Source organism: Thunnus thynnus, chromosome 3 (assembly GCF_963924715.1).
Source record: "Thunnus thynnus chromosome 3, fThuThy2.1, whole genome shotgun sequence".
Classification (NCBI taxonomy): domain Eukaryota; kingdom Metazoa; phylum Chordata; class Actinopteri; order Scombriformes; family Scombridae; genus Thunnus; species Thunnus thynnus.
The window spans coordinates 7,233,683-7,254,390 of NC_089519.1; the positions used below are offsets into that span (position 1 = coordinate 7,233,683).

Below are 20,708 nucleotides of genomic sequence, written 5' to 3' on the forward strand. Positions count from 1 at the left end.
TTTATATTGAGATTCTTGCTCCCAAAGGAAAATACAGGAAACAAACCAGATAAAAAGATAAAATACTAGTAAAAAAATGTAATGTGCATTAAAAATCAAAAATAGTTCTTGTTTTCACCCTAAATATCATCTGTCCTCCTGAGAGGGTGATATTGAGTTTGGGAAAGAGATTTTTTTTTTTCAGAAATCGATGTATCACAGTAGCTAGACTGCATTACACCTGAATCACTGAATGTTTCTGGGGATATTGATTGTCCTGTATAAAATGTTTTTTTCTGGTTTGTATTTTAGACCAACAAAATTAACTGGACCAGAGTTCTCCAAAAAACTTGATAAGAAATAATGAAATCTGTTATCTTAAAGCGGGACGTCTCTCTCTTTTTTTTTTTGAGAATATTTTTAAATTATTTTTTAAACATAAATAGACATGGACAAAGTTAAAAAAAAAATGCTACTTACATCTCTATACATTATTCTTGTATGCATGTGATCAGTGTGATGATCTATTTCAGCTTCTGGAAACACCAGATATTTATAGACACACAGCACCTGAATTGTTGGATGTGAGGTTTATAGTTTGATGGTTTCTCCTGAAATCAAACTGCATGTCTCATGTAAAAAAACATCACAGTAGGCAGGTCTACAGCTTGATTTTCCTCATCACACATGTACACACAGGCAGGTGTGCAGAAATAGCACCCATGAGGACTGTGAATAAGCAGAAAACATGCAGAAGCATGAGGCTCATGAATTCCTACACATACACGTGAAGGTAGAGGTGAATGGTCACAGTCATTAACACTTTGCATGTGATGGATAGTACTAATAAAGTAATGTGCAGCAGTGTTCACTGAGGCGTAGGGACAGAGTCACACTGCAGCCATTCATCATTACGGCTGAATATCTCTTAACTATAGATGGAACTGCCACACTGTGCAGGCTGCGAGACCGTAACTCTGCAAAATTAGTACTGATCTTAGGTCTGTGAAGGACTAGCAGAGCAAACATTAAACTGTCCTTCTGATGAGGACGAATCCCTGAGGGTGAAGCTTGATTCAGTCACAGCCAGCATCATTGTACTGTGAGCCTGTGGTAGCAGGAAACACAGAGACACAAGGAGTCTGTTTTATGACAGGGATTTAACATATGGCCAGAGGGCTCAGCAGCTGTTTCATGAAATGAAAATAATAATAAAAATGTGATATAATTTGCAGCAATCTGATTTACTACCCAAATAAAAGTTTATAGCCTGACATACTGTATTAAAAAAAAACAGCACAAGAACAGACAAATATTTTCCACCATATTTTAATTCCGAAATCATTAATTAATGATCAACAAAATTCACACTGTGGGTCCCTCCCATTTCATTTCTGTGTTCACAAAGTTGGGCTTACAATAACTGATACTGGCTGATCAATAGTAACTCACATTGTTGAGGAACTCTTGAACGTATGAACATGCATCACACACTCATTCTCTCAGGCTGAGCTGAGCTTGTCGCTCTCTTTTTAATTTATCCTAGGATGAGAGTGCAGGGTTATTAAAATGCTCATAGGAGGATCCTTCAGGCTGTTGGCATTGATATCATTCACACGTTACTATACTGTCCCCTGCAGGACAGATAATGTAAGGCAACATAGCAGGCACTGCACAGAGAAATGCTTAGTTTCACCATTACATCATCGAACCAAGGTGAAACTTAAGGTAAAGGTTTATTTTACAGACCACTTCACTTTATACCGGAAGTTTTCTGAGTAATTTGCAGGTATTAAACTGTTAATTTATAGGACATTTTACAACAAGCGTGGTGCAGTTTGGTACAAATTATAAAAAAATAAAAATAAAAAATAAAAAGTATTAAGTTGGTTTAGTTGTATTATTATATTTGGGTTAAATACATTGTTGTTAATTTGCAAAGATTCTTACTAAATTAGACTCTTAACAAACTGACAGAAAATACTTAAGTTTTCTGTGTGTAGTTTTGTGTGTCAAACGATATATGTATTAGCATATAATTTCCTAAAAGTAGCTTCAGCGTTATATCTTTCTTGTTCTTAGGACATTTCTTTGAAAAAGTTATGTAATTTGGTAATATATAAGAGATGTGCTCATTATAGAGCTTTTAAGAAAAAACCTAATACGCTAATACGTAGTATGACACACAAAACTATACATTGAAACCTACGTATTTTTGCACATTAACAACTACATATGAACCCAAATATAATGAGTGGACACTTTCCAACTAAACTACTTTAAATTTTTCATGTTTTTCTTATAATTTCTTACTTAATTCCACCACCACCTTTCTGTAAAATGTCCTAAAAATTAACCGTTATATACCTGCAAATTACACAGAACATTTCCAGGAAATTTGTATAAAATCAAAGGACCTGTAAAATAAAGCGTTACCAAACTTATCATGGGACAATAACTGATCAGAACTGCAAAACATTAGATTGCTCTCCATAGTAACCAGTAACATTTTAAATTCAAAACATTTTCATTTATACTTTTAGAACATGTTAAAGTATACAGCATGTTTCTATGCAGCAGGTTAGTCCGTACGAGTCCAGGGTTTTAATAAAGTGCCTTATAAAAGAGAGTAGCATCCTGAGTCATAAAGTCTGACATGCATTCAGCTAGACGTAACAGTAACATTACAGAGGGAAATGTTACACGTACACTTGTACTGTACAGCAGTTCTCTACAGGCTTCATCAACTGGCATCTCTATTCAAACAGTAAGATTTAAGAGATAAAGTGGTTGTACAGAAATTATGTTAATAAAAAGGAAAAAAAAAAAAATCATCATCTGCTTCACAGTTTCCCCACTAACTCTCACCTTGCTTAAAAACATGAGACAAACGAGCTTGGTCCTCCCCTCTTCAAAAGATTTGAGAGTGAAATGATGACAGTGGATTGGAATGAAGCAAAGGGGTAAAAGTTAATGACATTTGAACGCATTAGTAATTGATTTCCAGTTCTAAAATAATAATAATTAGGTAATAAGAAGACAAACAAATAAATCAACACTGTAAAATGTAGGGTGCGTCACACTTGGTCACCACTGATGGGAATGATGATGTAATTACAAACAGTTCAGTCAGTCATGTCTTAGTAATGGCTTTTGGGAAATATTATAGACTCTCTGGTCAGAATGGCACTGATATGAAGGCTACGTTGTGTTAGTTTACAGCTTTTCAAGTACATTTTGTACTTTGTAATGAATCATCAACACAGTCCTAAGTGTTGTAGAGGACTACAGGAAACACATTTCTGCTATACACCACTGGTAGATTGAGCTTTACTGTAGAGGTTAAAACATAAATCACAAGATCTGATTTGGAATTAGTCAAAGACAATATTTAGTCTGCCATCATCATGACAGTATCATAATTAACACTTAATCTGAGTATGTCCTGACACGTACCTCACTGTACCTGAAATTATAATGGACACTCAAATTAAACATCTGCTAGAGCTCATTTTAATCTTCTCTCTGAAGTTGGCAGGTCATTCTAATAACCCCATTACCATCACCTTCTTAGCATCATATTGATAATCTGTATTGACAGAGTAAATCGTCTGTTGTTTCAATATTCATCAATCCCAAAAGTTGGTGCTGTTAATTTTCAAAATCATTTCATTTCTAGCCGTGAGACAGAGGTAGAGCAAAAGGAAAACATGCACGAGCCCATAAAACTGTACATGACTCCCTTTCTTCCCTTCTTTTCTTGTAAATGGTAAGAGCAGAGCAATGATGGGGTATCATGTACGGCGGTGACAGTGTCGGCGGGGGTCGGAGAGTGGCCGGTAACAGAGAGCGTGCTCAGGAGATGATGCGAATGCCGAAGTATTTTTTGAGCTGTTCGAGGAAGATGAAGGTGAGCACTGTGTGAGGAATCAAGCGGATCCCTGCTGGGACAAGACCCTGCAAACAAAATATGGTAACAGATTAAAATTGGATCTTTTCTCCTATTACATCTGTCATTTTAAAGCTACTATGCCTAATCAGTACTTTAGTATGAAACAAATACTTTGAGCAGGTGAACCAAGGAGAACTGGTGGTATTTTTAAGGCAAACTGTGGTCACACCAAATATTGATTTCATTTAAGTTTCTTCTGTTTACTGGACTTTGTTTGAAGTTAGTTGATGAATAAAAACTATCTATAGCATTATTTTTGAAAGCCGACTCACTTTACTTTTAGTGCCTGAAACATTTTCACTGTACTTTCCTTATAAGACTCTCCATCTCTAAAACTCAAAGAACCCTAACAGGTGTTAAACTATGACAGGTACTAAACTATTTACAACTATGGCAGAGCTCTGGACTTGGACAGGGCGTAGGAATCTAAAATTAAAAAAGTCAATACTGCTTTAGCGCTGACTTAAAGTATTTTAATAAATAGTGTTATTGTTAATTGATTACTGGTTAGCAACTATCATGTCCCTTAATTATGTAGTTAAATGTCACCATTGCCTCTTTGTCAGTAGTCATTCCATTGTCAATACCTGGGCACTTGGTCCGGGTTTGTAATTTTCAACCTTTTAGGATACAATGCCTGCAGTGTCTTCTGTAATTTCAATTTTCCTTTACAGCTAAATTCTTATCACTTTCCTTGCTATACCGCCTACCGCCTAGATATGACTTGAATGGTTAGACAGGACAGGAGCTGTATCTTGCTGTACTACAGCCAGGAAACCGCTCTAACTGATCAGGATGAGTCAAAGCACTCAAGAGAGCCCCTAATAGGAAGTGAAAGGACTGAAATAATACATTACGAGTATTTGTAAAGCCCCTTTGATTAAAATTGGCACTTAAAAACCACAACTGTTACTGTGTATATGTGTTGGACTGATTTCTAACCTTGTAAAATGCCAGGGGCCCCAGCCTGGCAGTTTCTTGCAAGCAATGTGTCACCCCCTGAGGAGAGAGACACAATGGGTGAGAGTGAACACTGAGAAATGGAGACTGATAAGACTGATAAGCAGAAACAGAGAGGAATGAAAGGATTCGAGGAGACAATGAAGAGAGATACGAAGGGATTCCACTCACTGTGTACTCTCCTTTTGAGCTCATCAGCCTCGTCTTTAGTACATCCAGTGGTTGACACAAGAACGTAGCGCAGCCTCCCTACAGACAGACAGTTCACGCTGAGGTCAGTTGGCGAAAAAAACTTTACACTGACTCAATCAGGCTTCAAGTACACACCAGTCCAACCATTAAAGCAACATGGTACTTACAGCAATGAAACTGGAAAGAAAGTGTGTCAATATGTTGTCTCCCATCACCCCTGTTCCCAACACGAGCTGCTTGGCCTGGTCATAACACGCCAACTAAAAAGGGAGAAAAAATAAGACAAGATTTAATGATAAAAAGAAAAAACCTGTACAGAAGAATCTGTGCTGATTTATATACTATCGCTTTACCACATGAGGTCTCATTTCTCACTCTCTGAACAGCTTGACTTCCCCATAACTGTGTGTAATGAGCCTCAGGAAATCAAGCAAACGACTGGCCTGATATTACTCATGGGAACGGCTCTGAGATTGAATCAAATTACCTCACTGTGTGCCGCCACCAGGTCATGAGAAGACTCAAAAACCCACAATCATTCACTGCTTTTACATCAGGCCTGCCCTGATGTGAAACACGACTCTCATATCCATCTGTGTTCTCTCTTTGCACTTGGAAGCCATGAGATCCACCATCAAAATCTGGCATCAATTTAGATGTTTTTGGAGAAAATACCCCAAGTATCAATCTGTCCATTTTAAAGCCCTATGTGTAGAATTTGCAAATGTCAGACTTTGGCGGCCCCCAGTGGTAGAAAAACAACAACAATGAGACAGACCGCAATGCACCAACAGGACTGTCTTACTTTTCTACAACTACCCGATGACCTTCAGTCAAGACACAGGTCAAAAATATTTTGACATCTACAAAAAAAACCACTTGTAACATATGGATGAGGCGGGAGACACTTGACGTTTTTTTGTTTTCTCTGGAGAAAATGTGTTATTGAAACAGTGTATCACCATTACAGTGTGTTACCTTGTACCTTGGTCAAAACCTTATTCACATTGTGTTACAGGCATCTGTATTTTGGTATTGTCACTCTCCAGATCCAGTCTATACTGTACAGTACTGTAGGTAAAAGGTGATGGAGACTAATGGCTCTGTTGCACTAGTATTGTAAATGTGGGATCATGGGAGACTCCTCAAAATGGAAATGCTTTCTGTAGATAATATGTTTATAGTATATTTAGATCATGCCCAGTTTTGTTCTAACCTACGATGCATTTTACATCACATAATATTGTGGGTATTCAAGCCTGTGACCTAATCCATACAAATATTGATTGAATCGATGAATGTTTTGGACTAATTGGATGTGAACAGCAGCATCAGTGCTACAGCATGAAGCCAGTTTCCTTTGAAAGGTTTTGCCCATACAGACTTTCAAAGAGTTAAGTGAGGCCAAGGCCGTATGGATTCATGCATAATGCATCGTGTTAAAATGGAACCATTTGAACAGATAGTCCATTCATCTAAGAAATTGCTTCAGCAATGATAAATTAGTGTGCCTTTAACTCAATTTAGATCAGTTATCTTATTACAGGACGTACAGACAGATTCATAATTTTTACATACCCATTAATGTAACTAATAAATATCTTCTTCATAATTTAACATCCATTTTATTTAAATTGCGATAGCGTTACCCCTGGTAGAAATAAAGTGATGTAAAGAAATAAAAGTTGCTCTTCACTTTCCTAAGAAACACCTGCAAGCATTTTAAAGGAAGGTTTCACATTTTCTACTTGCAATGCCAAAAAACCCAAAAAGGTTCATGATGATAAATTTCAGCCCATCATCAGACTCGCCTGTCCGACAGTGACCATCGCTCCTCTGCTGGAGGCCATGGTGGCTCCTGAGAACAGTTTCCTCACACCCTCTGTGGGACAGGACACAGGTCAGAGGTCAGGCATGATGCTACTATGTGCTTTGCATGAAGTTACATGTTGTACAATATTCTGCTTGGGATTTACCTTCTCTGAAGACTCTGAAGAGCCCATCGATGGCATGTTTATAGCTGGAGGAAACAAACACATTCAGGGTTAAATGTGATAAAGAGAGTTAGAATGTCTTTATTGGTGATTTTCAGTTATCGGTTAGTGACGACACTCACTTTCTCCTCAGTTCTGGTGGTAGTTTCATGTCATTCTGCATCCTAGAAGCAAAATCAGATCTTTTGAAAAAAATGCTAAAGCCAGGACCAAAAAATAAACCCTAAACAGCTTTTCACTGTATAGATATATATATATTAATGTGAATCACTTTAGTGTCATGTCATGTTACCTGACATTCACCATGTCAGCCGGCGTGCCAACAAACCCACCAGTGAAACCTGTTGGCAGAGAAATCTTGTTGGCACACAAACTTGCGTGGATGATACTAGATGTGAGACAGTGGGGGAAAATCAGAGGGAGGCAGAATGTGTGTGTGTGTGTGTGTGTGTGTGTGTTCCCACCTCCGAAGGCTCCCAGCAGGACCTTCTGGTAGAAGGGCATGGGGCCCTTGTTTGTGCTGCCCATCATATCCCTCACTGTCTCATAGATGGCAAATCTGGTGAGGGAATAGGACATCTGAGGGAAGAGGAGAGGGGAAGGGAGGAGAGGAATCAGTCCAGCAGAGGGCTGTATCCTATTCTTTCCTCATTATTTAACATTTTCTTTTTTAACCACTGGGAGGAGACGATGGTAACATAAGCACTTCCATTCATGTGTCAGAGATCTTTATCCTGCATGGTCAACAGACTGCTGTACTTCAATGCTTTATAAAACTATCCTATTGATAATACCCTGCTGCCACAAACCAATATTTGTTCAACAACTCAATCACATGAAGTCGGTCATTACAACATGACATGTTTCAACTGCAAAGAAGGTGGTCAGTGCGCACATCCAACAGGTATAGAACAAAAAAAACAAAACAAAAAAAAACAGCATACACAAGGAAAAAGGAGATGTTGTCTGCACACTGAATTTTCCTCTTGTAGGTTGAAACATTGCATTGATAAAAATGATCTTGGTAGCTTGCAAAACTCAGGGTGTGACTGAAATGAAACTGAGTTTGTCCACACCCTGAATTTTGCAAGCTGCTACTACTCCCTCTGACCAGAAGAAAAGCTAAACTTGGTAGTTAAAAAAGCTATAAAAAAAAAAACAACAACACACAACTCAAACTTAATTCCAGTAAAAAACACAGGCTGACACTAAATCATTTTTCATAACTAGCATTTCTACATGGAAGAAAGCAGGGTCGATTGTGTAAAGTGTGAATTTCGACAGAATATATATTCTGCTGCATATGTATTTTTACATAATACTGATGGAACCTTACAGGCTTACACAACACACAGGTTCAAAAGCCGTGCACACACACACACACACACACACACACACACGCACACACACACACACAGACCTGTCGACAAAGGGAAGCAGAGAGGCCATTGTAAAGAGCCAGCACTCCGTTGTTCTTCACCACATGAACAGCCATCCCCACCATCCTCTTCTTCACCTCCTGCTGTGTCTGCAGGTGTACCTGGAAAGACAGTCACAGAGAAGGATTGATGTTACCTTTATTACCATGCTAGCCACGGCACTTACATCATTTAACAGGAGATTACTATGTTCACATTTATGAACATAGAGGATGCATGGTCCTGTTTTCTTCTCTTGCTCTGTTTCGTGGGGTAACTTGGAGACACCAGTTGAATATTTAGACAATTAAATGCGACAATATTGTCTATTAAAGAGGTACTCCAGTAGAGCTGCAACAATTAGACGATTTATCGATTAAATGTTTGATATTATATGATTTATATTAATATTATATAATTTGATAATCGATTCATCGTTTTTAGTTATTTTTTTAAGAAGGAAAGTCAAAGTCCAGCTTATCAAATGTGAATATTTTCTGGTTTCTTTAGTCTTCCATGACAGTAAACTGAGTATCTTTGGGTTGTGGACTGTTGGTCAGGAGTGCAGAACAGAATAATGTTTAACACAGGCTGTTAATGGTATAACAATATACCAAAGCATGTCGTAACTGTGTGTGTATGTGTGTTTGTGTGTGTGATCCTTGTCCGAGGAGGTCAGAAGCTCTACAACATGGCCTTTGTCCTCTCTTCTAATCAGTATTTCAGTTTGAAGTCCAGTGTTTACCCTAGATTGACTGCTTCTGGCTTGGAGGGGGAGTCAGTCCACCTTAAGTGAGCTTGGTCAGGTTTGGCTAATCCACTGTTGCTAACTTTGGGGCTTCAATAGACTGTAGCCTATGCTGTACTTTTACTGCCATATAGACAACTTACTGCTTACCGTTTCCTCTGCTCTGCTCACATTCACTGTCACTTTTCTGCTGCTCACTCAACTGCACACACACGTTATGCACTGCCCTTAACGGAGCTATGCTACTCTTATAACAGTACATTTCACGTAGATGTCCTTTGAAGAATGAAGAGAGGGAGGATGACTCAAAACAATTCCACGGTAACACAGGGTGTTATCGTGCTTGTGCAGCTTGCGACTGAAAATCATTAGTAGCCCATTTATATTAACGATCGTGTAAATTTTAGCAGTGGCACTCATAATTTTGCAGCAGTGGAATGAATATAGGGGAAACACTGGAGTCCTTTGAATCATCACTAGCCTTCTTTATAGGGCTGCTTGATTCAGCTCATCTTTCTTTTATAATTTAATCTAATCTATTCAAACAGCCAAGATTGAAACTGATTTAAAGACAAACCAAGTCAGATGGCAAGTTAAACACTTAGTCACTTCACACTTATTTTGTTAAGGTGTCAAACTTGAAGATCTCCGTTTCATTTTCTTTGGCGACACCATATGGCCATAAGTGATAATTGCAGGTGTGTTGTTCTTTTGCGTGGATGACATTAATTAATTACTCTTAATGGCTTTTTACTTGCAAAGTTTTTATTGCACTTACAGTAACGTGACAAGTATAGTTGTTGACAACTTGTGTACTTCACCTGGTTCACTGTCCTCTGCTCTGCTGCGTGCAGTGCACACACACAAACACACAGAGAGCCCTTGCTGAAACACAGGAGAGCAGTGGAGAGGATATAGCACAACTAGAAGCAAAACGCAGCAGACTGTGTATGTTATTTACCTAATTTATGTGCACTCGTTTCATTTCAGCTCATTGTGAGAGTCACTACCGCATTTTGCTGTTATTTTTGGCCGTGCTACTTTGTCTCCTTTCCTCTGCTCTGAGGAGTACTGAGGGGCAGGGCTCAGCCCTCCGTGTGTGTGCTGCAAACACAGCACAGCAGAGGAGAGACAGTTACTGTATGTGCAATAAAACTTTACTAGTAAAAGCCAATAAGAGTAAGCTTTTAAATAATAAGCCACTTCACACACAGGCGAATGAAGAGCAAGTCTGTTGCGTCAGCTCCCCTGATTAGAATGCAAGTCACCGCCGACACCCAGTATGTAATAATCAATACTGCAAATGCAAGGGCTTTCATCAGCAGGCCATAGGCTCAATCACCATTGTGTTACCCTATCCAGTGATAGATAGTGACTTAACAGACATTTATTTAATGAAAATCTTCAGAAATCTTCAAGTTTGCCACTTTAATGCACCCACAAATCCCAAAACATCCTTCCAGCTCTGTGAGTTGAGGAGTATCAGTAGTGACCGTGGAAGAAAGAGCTTTGGGAAAACTACTGGTTGCACAGACAAAATCAGGAAATTAATAACGATACCGTTACATATGCATATATGACATATGCTGCTGTCTACATAAAGATTACCTTTTCAATTATTTTGTACTGTGAGTCATAGCTTATTAGATATTTGTAACAATAATGCTTCCACAGTTTTGAACATTCGGACACTTGAGTATCAAACCTGGCTTGCCTCAAAGGGTGCCCTCGTGGACAAGAAAATTGCCCAAACTTCATATTTTCCTGATTTTCTCAAAATTCCCTCAAAATATTTGTCATGTCATTTCAATGTACACTTCTCCATCATCACATGACTTCTAAAAGAAGAAATGAAAACAACTCTGTAGCTGTAGGCACAGTGAAGCTTTCAGCTAAATGCTTACATCAGCATACAGACACACTCACACTGACAATGCTAACATGCTGATGTTTAGCAGGTATAATGTTCACCATCTTAGTTTAGCATGTTAGCATGCTAACATTTGCTAATTAGCACTAAAGACATTCAATAGTTGTCAAGATATTTCAGTCAGGACCAAAGTAGCCATGCTGCTAGTCTAATTACCTGCAAAATAACTTCAGGAAATTTAAACTGCATGTAGGCAGAATTAATTTTAACTGCACGATAATTTTGGAATTTTCCTTAAAGCTCTGATAAGTGAATCACAAAATGTGTTAAGACGCCATATTGAGTCATCAGCACGCTTATGTGTGTAAGCACATGCCCACTCATGCATCATGGTGAAGTATTACACCCAGATGAGTTTGTCTGGCTCAAAGTCTTTTTCAGTGAGCTCAGACAAACATCTCTACTGAATCAGTTTAGGAGATTAAGAGCAGCCTTAATCAGATGGTGGAATGGATGTTTGGGTTAACACAACAGAGGAAATCTATAAAACATGACTTTCCACTCTGCCATGTGACACCTGTTTATTAAAGCCCTACTTCCTTGCTGAAAACCACATTCAAATTCTCTCTTCTCCAAAGCACACTTCACTCCCTCTAAATTGAGCTGTTAGCTTTTCCAGGAATGTGGTACAGCATTAAAAAGCCATTAATTTTTTAAGCTCACCGTCTGCCTCATTGTCCGGTAATAGAGGGAACAGCTCGGAGGTTGGCTTTGTGCTCATTCTTTTTTTTTTTTTATTCTATAATGGCAATGAATGTGCAATAATGTTATTTAACTCATGCATGTTTTGGGCCAAATGTGATATTTATGCTGCACAGGAGGGCTGAGTCATAATTTTATAATCATTTATCAACTTTCAGCAGAATAATCTTTGCCTAAATGAAAGACTCTAAGCAAGCTGTGATCAAAATTTAACAAAATAAGTTAATAAAGTTTTTGTTTTACTTGTTAGAAGAGTTGGTCTTGTGTAATACATAACAGCAGGGCACTTTTTGTTGCTTATTAGGCCATTTCATATGTGATTTTTCAAATCAAATTTAATCATGATACTGGAAAATATCCTCATTAATCATGATTTTAGCTGTATCACCCAGCCTTACAGCAAAGAAATGAACACTGGCATATTCAGAACACTAAAAACACAATCATTAAACTTCCATTCATTGTGTATCTCATGCATGTATCCGTTGCTGAAGGAGTTCAAATGTTCATCACGAGAGAACCAATCTACTCTGACACAGAAGATAAGTGAGACAGTGCTTCCTCTAGCTTTTATCACACACTTGCAGCAAGTATTAGCTTTCCTTGAAATTATCAAAACTTAAATTAACTAGATTTTCGTTCCAAGTTGCAGTTATGTACAATACACAAGGCTCCCACACTTACATTTCAGTGAGCATAAGTGATGATTATTCACTGAGAATGAGTTCTGTAGTGTTCTTTAAGTTTAATTTAAGTGTTTTAATGGCATTTTGTGCGGTAGAATTATAGTTGCTATTGCCTATTATTATTATTGACTTTTTGAGGTGCATTACTGTTGGAAAATGAGATGCTGTACGAACGTGAACCTGTTGGATCCTCCACTAATCAGCACGTGCTTATTTAAAAAGGCACACCTGATGGGAATCAAGCACACAGTGAATCTGATGAAGCAACATGCGAAACGTGTAGTTCACTGCTTTTGTTTTAATGTAATCCATTAATCCTAGTATCCTTGTATGTGCTGAAATATTGTTTAACCACACTTGAGAGGCATTTAAATAAAAAAAACCCTGTGGAGTAGAGGGTCTCCTCATGAAAGCACCAGGCCTGACTGTGGCCTAAATGGTGTCACCTATATCCAACACCATTATCATTCCTCACCTGACTGCTACTTCGGCTGTTTGATTGGTCTAATACCACATGACCATATACAGCACAGTGCAATCTGTAAGTGTTTGGACAGTGACACATTCTTTTGTTCTACTTGCTTTGTACTCTGTCCTCATTTCTTCCCATTAAAAGAGGAGTTTTTCCTTGCCACTGTCGCCAAAGTGCTTGCTCATTGGGGAATAGTTGGGTCTCTGTAAATTAAAGAGTATGGTCTAGACCTGCTTTATGTGGAAGGTGCCCTGAGATGACTTTTGTTGTGATTTGGTGCTATATAAATAAAACTGAATTGAATTGAATTGAAAATACTGCAGTACAATAGATCCAAAGAGAAGCAATCACTTTGAAGATCAAGTACTGACTTTCAGATTTAACTTGAGGCAGTTTATATCCATATTGAGTGAACAGGGTAAGACCTGTAGCCATGTCATTGGGGGAACAAAGTGTCACCCTCAGACACTAAAACTAAAGGTATGAATGTACTCATGGCCTGCACCCTACTCTACTCAACAAAAGCCACATGCTGAATGTGGGAAAAACCCTAAATGACTGCTGTGTTAATTGTACTTTGTGTTGCTTGCTTCTTGCAGTAAGTACCATGCAGCTTTTATCACAGCCTGAAATAGTGTCCTCAATAAGCATTCTTGTGCACAAATGGTCATTATCATACAATATCCTAAAATTCAAGAAGGCAATCTACAAAATGAGGCACTCAGGTGCAGTGCATTAAAGCTTTGCTCAAGTATACAGAGAAAACCGATTTAAAACTATGTGTGTGACATTAAGGACTTCAATAAAAAGACATTTTTAAGAGATGGTGGGGATAACAAAACTGTACTCTCTCAAACATAACACAACTTTCCTGCACTAAACCTTCAGCTGCACCTGACGAGTACTTTTAAAAATCAAAAGCAGTTTTAAAAGGGTTTGCATTTGTTATTACATCAGGTTATTTTGATGAAAACTTTTTATAAAAAGTTCTCAGTGAAGGGTGCCAACAACTCGTTAAAATAGTCTAACTTTTTGCGGACTTAATTACTTTAGAAATGTTTCAGCGGATTAGATCAAAACTCCACAGAATTCACCAAGCACAGCTACTGTGTTTCGGGACTCACACACTCGCTCTCAAGTCCTACATGAAAGACACATTCTTTGTGTTTTTCCAAGTAGTCCCACATATGGACCCTGATGTTGTCATGTGCAGTCAGTCTGGATATTCAGTTCTGTGTCAGTTCTATCACTGAAATACTATACGTAGTGCAGTGATGAAGACATTCTGAAATAACTACATGGATAGACAAAACAATGTAAAAAAGTCAATTTCAATTGAACTTTGAAGTTAAACTTTTTTTGTCTTATACTAATATAATTTAACATTTATCATTTAATATCATTTAACAGGCAGGTTAGAGCAGAAACGCACTACAGCAGACATTTTTACTACAAAGTGATGATTACCAGCCTGGTCTACATGATTACACACCACATGACTTCCTGAGGGCCAGTTAGTGTCATCAGGGTCATGTGGTGCTGTACTCAATACCACCAGGACAGGCATGCAAGTGAAGTGAGTATACTGGTGTTCATCCTCTCTCTGTATACTAGTATGTGGCAAAGATGAACAATAATGAATATGTAGAAAGTCACTGGGCCACACACACACCTGCTATCAGGCATGTCAGACATGTGGCTTATGAAGGTTTTTGAAAAGACCATTCCTGTGGTCAGTGTCATATTTCCATATTATATTTATCTCAATAAAACATAACTACCAAATGTAAAAGTGAAGGCAGTTAAATAAAATTAACTCAACTGGTTTTCACTAACAGTGTTTGGCTGACCATGTGCCCTACAACCTGTGCCCTTTATTTTATCTGCCTTGTACATCCTCATACACATTGCAGTGATACCACATGAGAGATGAGATATTTTAGCAATGCCACGGTCACTAAAGGCTCACTACAACTCAGGATAATTTATAAGCACACAGTAATATGAGTCGCCAGGAGGTAAATAACTACAGTGGAAAGATAGCCTGCTGTTCAGGCCTGGACTCCTCTACACACCACTGGGGGGTTTCCCACTGTCCCTTTCAGACCCCTCACCTTGAGGAGATCCAGAGGATGCGTGCAGCAGGCTGCCCCGCAGGACGCCAGCCCACCGAAATACCACCGTGACATGCGTTTCTCGGTCATGGCTCCGTGCTCTGCCGTTGTCCGGTGCAGCTACAGCGGTAACTTCCTTTCTCCCAGTCCGCCTCGACACGCTTGCCCGCCCGCTCTGTCGGCTTCCTGGCCTGCAGGGTATAGCTGGCAGTAGCTTGTGGTCTACAGGACACGGATAACCTCGTTAATATTCAAACATTCCGATAAGAGACTGCGCCACGGTACGGGGGACTTTGGGCTCCGGCAGCACCACGCACACTCACGCCACATAATGTGCGTGTATGCATGTACAAAAAAAAAAAAAGTGTGTGTGTGTGTGCACACTGTCTGCTATGTTGTGGCCACGATGCGCAGCGCAATAGGAAGCAGCTGTACACGGAGGAGAGGAGCGCAGCCAATTGCCACCGTGGACCACGGAGCTGCCTACCCGCCCCGGGGCCTGAGATCCAAAGGTCGACAGCCGGGTATGAGAAAGCTAAATCCACGAACAGCACAAACTCACATACTCCACTTTCACCACTACGAACTGTCACGTTGGTTTTAAAGTGACACGCATCCTTCCTGCAGCTGTGCAGAGTCGGAAAAATACAGCCTGTCTCTTTAAGAGGACAATACTCGACATTCTCACCCGAGCAGAAGAGTCAGTTACTACCACGAAAAATCGTGTCTGAATGTAACGTTGTGTCACAGGTTATTAAGACTACAGTGAAGTTAACTACATAAAGAATGATATAATGTATAATATGAGGTTTAATCAGAGGCGGCTGTATTTCATGAAAAACAAGTCAAGACTGGATACAGCAGTGGTGGAAGAAGTATATTCACATACTTTAGTGAAAAATACTGCAGTCTAAAAATACTCCATTACAAGTCCTGAATTCAAAATGTTACTTAAGTAAACGTACAGACGTATTATGAGCAAAATGTACTTAAAGTATCAAAAGTAAAAGTACTCACTATGCAGACTGGCTTTTAGAGCATTAATAGTATATTCTTGTTTTTTTTATCACTAACAAATACATTCAGTGTTGTAGTTTATCATCATAAATCTTAATCTGAAAAGATAAGATTTTAAGAATTAGATTAACATTACCTGATATAGGTTTATGAAGACAGTTAGTGTTAGCTAAGGGGCTAGTTGAAAAGACAGGTGATCAGTGTATTTACCCAGTGTTTTCAGTTAAGCAAGCAAAGCACACAAATCTAATGAACATAGCATGTTGCATGGAGACAACAGGAAATAGATAAATCATTATATTTCTGCAAAAAAAAGGAAACTAAAGACTTGAAAAATAAAATGAGCTAGTAAGATATAATTAAAAGTTTGAAAAAGGTAAAAATATAAGGTTTACATTTGTGTTTACACTCCATCTACACTCTTAATTATGTAACTCAGTTTTTATTGATGTAATCAATTAAAGGATATTTTTGACCAACTGATAAGCTTTTACTTTCTTTTGTCAGTTTTGGTGCGTCATACCTCTGAATACAAAAGATAACTTACATAAGCATTGCAAATATTAATGAAAGACTAAATAAAAATCAAAATTAGCTACTAATAATCTATTATGCATCACAAAATTAAATCAATTTAGTTATTTTTAATTATTAAAATGATCTCATTGGTGTGCCATCAGTGTGGGCAAAGCTAAGTTTAAAAAGAGAACTTACTGTGTATACTCCAGAGCGCAAAGTGAGATCTGAGACATTAACCTTTCCTTATGTTAATGCTTAAAATTGTCATATACCATGTGCCAAATTTTGTCACAATGAGCACAACTGTTGTGCTTTACTTATTCAAATTTGAATTTTTCAATTTAGGCTTGCTGGAATGATCTTTTCTCACTATATCTAGAGAAGAGAGGAAGGACACACACTGAAAATAAACTCGCAGGGTTTAAATTACAATGGCCTGAATTAGGAAAGTTACAGACTTGTTCCTTTCCAAAACAGAGGCATGCACTTTTGGCACAGTCTAGAGAGCAGCGGGACTCTGCATGCCATAATTGTGCACTGCGCACTAAAAACAACTTTAAATCAGTTCTTGTGTGTTGTGCAGAGTTAGCAGAGCAGCATGCAGGCAAGACTACATGGAGACACTGGTGGAAATGTTTTCCTTTTCCCGGCTGACTGTTGGCACCGTGCTGTGTCACTTTCTGTAATAATGTCTATTATAAAAGTTTTCTCTTGGATCTTTTACAGCTTTTTTATTTCCCACACATAACCCACACCTAAAAACTCTGGATCACTCTGAGAAAAAATATAGCAGTTCAACCTGACAAATGGACATGTAGTGGCATGTTTGAAATTTACTAGAAACTAGGTTATACAACACCACTGTGATACCTCGACCAAAAGCAGTTAAACTTTGAAGCAACTTAATCACAGTTGTAAACTGCTGCATTAGTAGGTCATGTTCATAAATGTCAAATAGTAGAATTTGTCAGCTCCAAAACAGGCATGGTAATCAACACTTGAGACTTGTTCTCTATGTAACATGAAGCAACTCACAGGAGTCTAAAGAGGCCAATTCAGCTGTCACCAAAGCTTAGGCACAAAAAACAGTTAAATGATTTAATATGTTGAGGAGAAAAAGAGAAACAACTGTTACAAGGACAAATATGACAGCCAAGGGGAGTTGCTGCTGATTATATATAGTATATAGATATAAATAATCAGGGTTACAGAGTGTGTCATGGTATGATTTAGTAAGTTAAAGTCCTCTCTGTTTAAGAGCATATCAGTTACCTCATGTCTACTGCCCCCAAGTGTATTATGTCTACTGTCACTACTCAACAAATTGTTTTCCATTTAAATATATTTGTGGTTTAGTGTGAGTGTGCAGGCGGCACCCTTTTCATTGATGCTGATCTCTAATTGCCTTGCATATACAGTAACCATGTACCTTCTAATATTGTTTTTCACTCATTTCTCTGAGACAGTAGTGTCCTTTTAGTGGCAACCACTTTTTTTAACCTGAAGAAAAAAGCTTGGGAGTAACTGGAGTAACATAAACAGAAATAGAAGAAAAAAGTGAACAAGACCAATATCAACCAGATCTGTGTAAGAGACGGTGCGCAATTGAATAGCATATCTATTTATATGTTGACCAAAAAAAGCTAAATTGAGTCTGTGTGATGAAGAGAAGGACAATGTGTGATAGCAAATAGGATCAAGTCAGTGTTCCTAATATTTTGCCCCCCTCATGTATGTTAATGGTTGGACAAAATATTAGGAACATTTTTCAACATAATGCACTCCCGTAAAACACCAGCATACACTATAACTGCAATAGTAGACACAAAGTAGAACTATCACCTTTCTGACAATGTCGACAAAAACTGAAAATGTATAAGCTTCATGAAAGCTGGTGTATTGGATTGCATTAGATTGCACAGATGTTCCTAATAAAGGTTTCAGTAAGCATATATATTCAGCACATAAACACAGAGTCCATCCCATTTTAGCAAATTTGAATGTTTAGAGGACAAAAAGTCTTAATGGAAAGCAAACATATCTATTTATTGTGTGTAAGTGATTATAAGTTAATAAACAGTCACTAACAAAAAGAAAAGGTGAATAATGCAATGTCACACTTATGTAGGCATACTGTAAAATTAATATTGCACAATGTTATTAAGTCAACTTTTAGCTACCACATGCTGCACCTGTAGAATAAAACTAACTCTGACCATAGCCAAACCAATTTTTAAAGCTGATCCTAACCCAGTAAATACCCAAAAACTACATTTACAGTATATTATGGTAATCAATGTAGTAAATAATTCACTGATATGCTGCAGTCACTTGATAGGGCAAAAGGTGCATTTTTGTTCAGATCAGCAATACATTAATTTTGTTAAATTAAATTAGCAAAACTACTGCTACTAGAAATAATATTACCATTAATAATTATTTCTCACATGTATGAAAAAGCAACAAGCTTTGTCTAAAACTTTGACAATACAAGTGTTCAAACTTATATCAACAAAATTGTATAAAATCTATATTACAGAACCACAGTGAAAATAAATGTCAACATAAATAAACAAATAAATAAGAACAGAAAAACATGAAATATAAAGTGTAAATTAGCTTGGAAACCCCAAAATACACAAAAATCTAAAAAAAAAAAAAAAAAAGTAAATAAGAAAGAGCGGCAGTTTGACTGCCCACAGACATTTTCAGTGAACACACAAGCATACACAGATGTACTATGTACACTGGCCTTCTGTACACACACCACCCACACACACACGCACACAAACAAGCAGAGGCAGAGTGGAATTTGAGAAATGTAAGTCACACACATTAGTAAACATCTAAACATCTAAAATCCTCCCACAATTCATTTCAACACCCACGCTGACACAAAGCAAAGCACAAAATATTGTTCTACTAGAAACCCTTAGATACTTGTTATTGAATTCATTTACTCATCTTCATCAGAAAACCAATATAGCACACAATATAGACTGAATATTCTCCAATGTACCGTCACCTTGTAATTTCCACAGGCTTGTCTGACAAAGTTGTGTCTTCTGTGTTTGTTTGTACCTCACATGTTCAATAAAATCATGTTATACAAAAGATTTTTCCTGTTGCTTCACCTCTCCTGCTGCCCCTGTACGTGGGTTGTCCTTTGCTGCTCCTCCGTAAACAGGCAGTGCTATTCCTCCTGCTGGAGAGGAGCCGACATGTAGCAGAACACCCCCCAGCAGGAGAAGCACGCTGGCCCCCCAGCCCAGGTACAGCGCTGGTCCCAACTCCCTCTTTAAAGGTGCTGCAACGTTTGGATCATAGAAGTCCTTGATTATCGCATAAGCAGTCCAACAGATGGGTATCAAGTAGACCAGGCCAGCCACAAGGAAGAGCACCCCTGCTATCCTAGCCAGTCGCGCCTTGGAGGCCTGGTTACCGTCACCCATGCAGTGAGTACACTTGGCCCCTGCCACCCCGAGCATGAGGGCCAGCATGCAGAGCAGCAGGGAGAGAACAGTGAGGCCCCGGGCAGCTTGGGCAGACTTGGGCAGGGCCAGGGTGGAGTCATAGCTCTTACACTGGATGTGGCCCGTGGTCTGAGACAGACAGTTCATCCACAGTCCTTCCCACAAAACCTGGGCAATCACCAGCTCTCCACCTACGAAGGCAGACACACGCCACAGAGGAGCCGCACACACCAGCGCCCCACACACCCAACCCAGCACAGCCAGCACCAAGCCCAGCACCTGAAGACCTGTTGACACCATAGTCGCTGAAGAAACTTAAGAAAGCTGTAGATCTGAAAGAATGTTCCCAAGAAAACCCAGAATAAACTTTTTCTTACAGAAGATACAGAGGTTTCTTGCAGGTTACTGAGAGTCAAGTACTCAATGTGAAAATGTCTTGAGCAGTTGTAAAAACTCCACACAGTATATCCTCAGTCATTCAGTAGGATGTGTTGTTCTTTGATGAATCCTCTTCTTCTCTTCAGTGTCCTTTCTCATTTAACACCTACATAG

At 38.6% G+C, this 20,708-nt stretch overlaps 2 protein-coding genes across 2 annotated transcripts; both read right to left on the minus strand.

Annotated features, from left to right (window-relative positions):
- Positions 1 to 1,292: 1,292 nt before the first annotated feature.
- Positions 1,293 to 15,768, minus strand: slc25a10b (solute carrier family 25 member 10b). Its single transcript, XM_067582963.1, has 11 exons — positions 15,148 to 15,768; positions 8,498 to 8,617; positions 7,542 to 7,656; positions 7,370 to 7,418; positions 7,200 to 7,241; positions 7,060 to 7,103; positions 6,895 to 6,965; positions 5,251 to 5,343; positions 5,063 to 5,140; positions 4,874 to 4,930; positions 1,293 to 3,936 (listed from the first exon to the last, which is right to left on the minus strand). The coding sequence occupies exons 1-11, from the start codon at positions 15,235 to 15,237 to the stop codon at positions 3,835 to 3,837; spliced, it is 861 nt and encodes a 286-aa protein (XP_067439064.1). The 5' UTR covers positions 15,238 to 15,768; the 3' UTR covers positions 1,293 to 3,834.
- Positions 15,769 to 19,561: 3,793 nt separating this feature from the next.
- Positions 19,562 to 20,456, minus strand: LOC137176932 (claudin-9-like). Its single transcript, XM_067582973.1, has one exon. The coding sequence runs from the start codon at positions 20,454 to 20,456 to the stop codon at positions 19,788 to 19,790; it is 669 nt and encodes a 222-aa protein (XP_067439074.1). The 3' UTR covers positions 19,562 to 19,787.
- Between the last annotated feature and the right edge of the window lie 252 nt (positions 20,457 to 20,708).

Coding starts and splice junctions, on each gene's coding strand:
- slc25a10b (XM_067582963.1), bottom strand. CDS start 15,237: ATGACCGAGAAACGCATGTCACGGTGGTATTTCGGTGGGCTGGCGTCC. Junction 7,104..7,199: donor CCACCAGAACTGAGGAGAAA/GTGAGTGTCGTC, acceptor TGTTTCCTCCAG/CTATAAACATGCCATCGATG. Junction 4,931..5,062: donor GCTCAAAAGGAGAGTACACA/GTGAGTGGAATC, acceptor CTCTCTCCTCAG/GGGGTGACACATTGCTTGCA.
- LOC137176932 (XM_067582973.1), bottom strand. CDS start 20,456: ATGGTGTCAACAGGTCTTCAGGTGCTGGGCTTGGTGCTGGCTGTGCTG.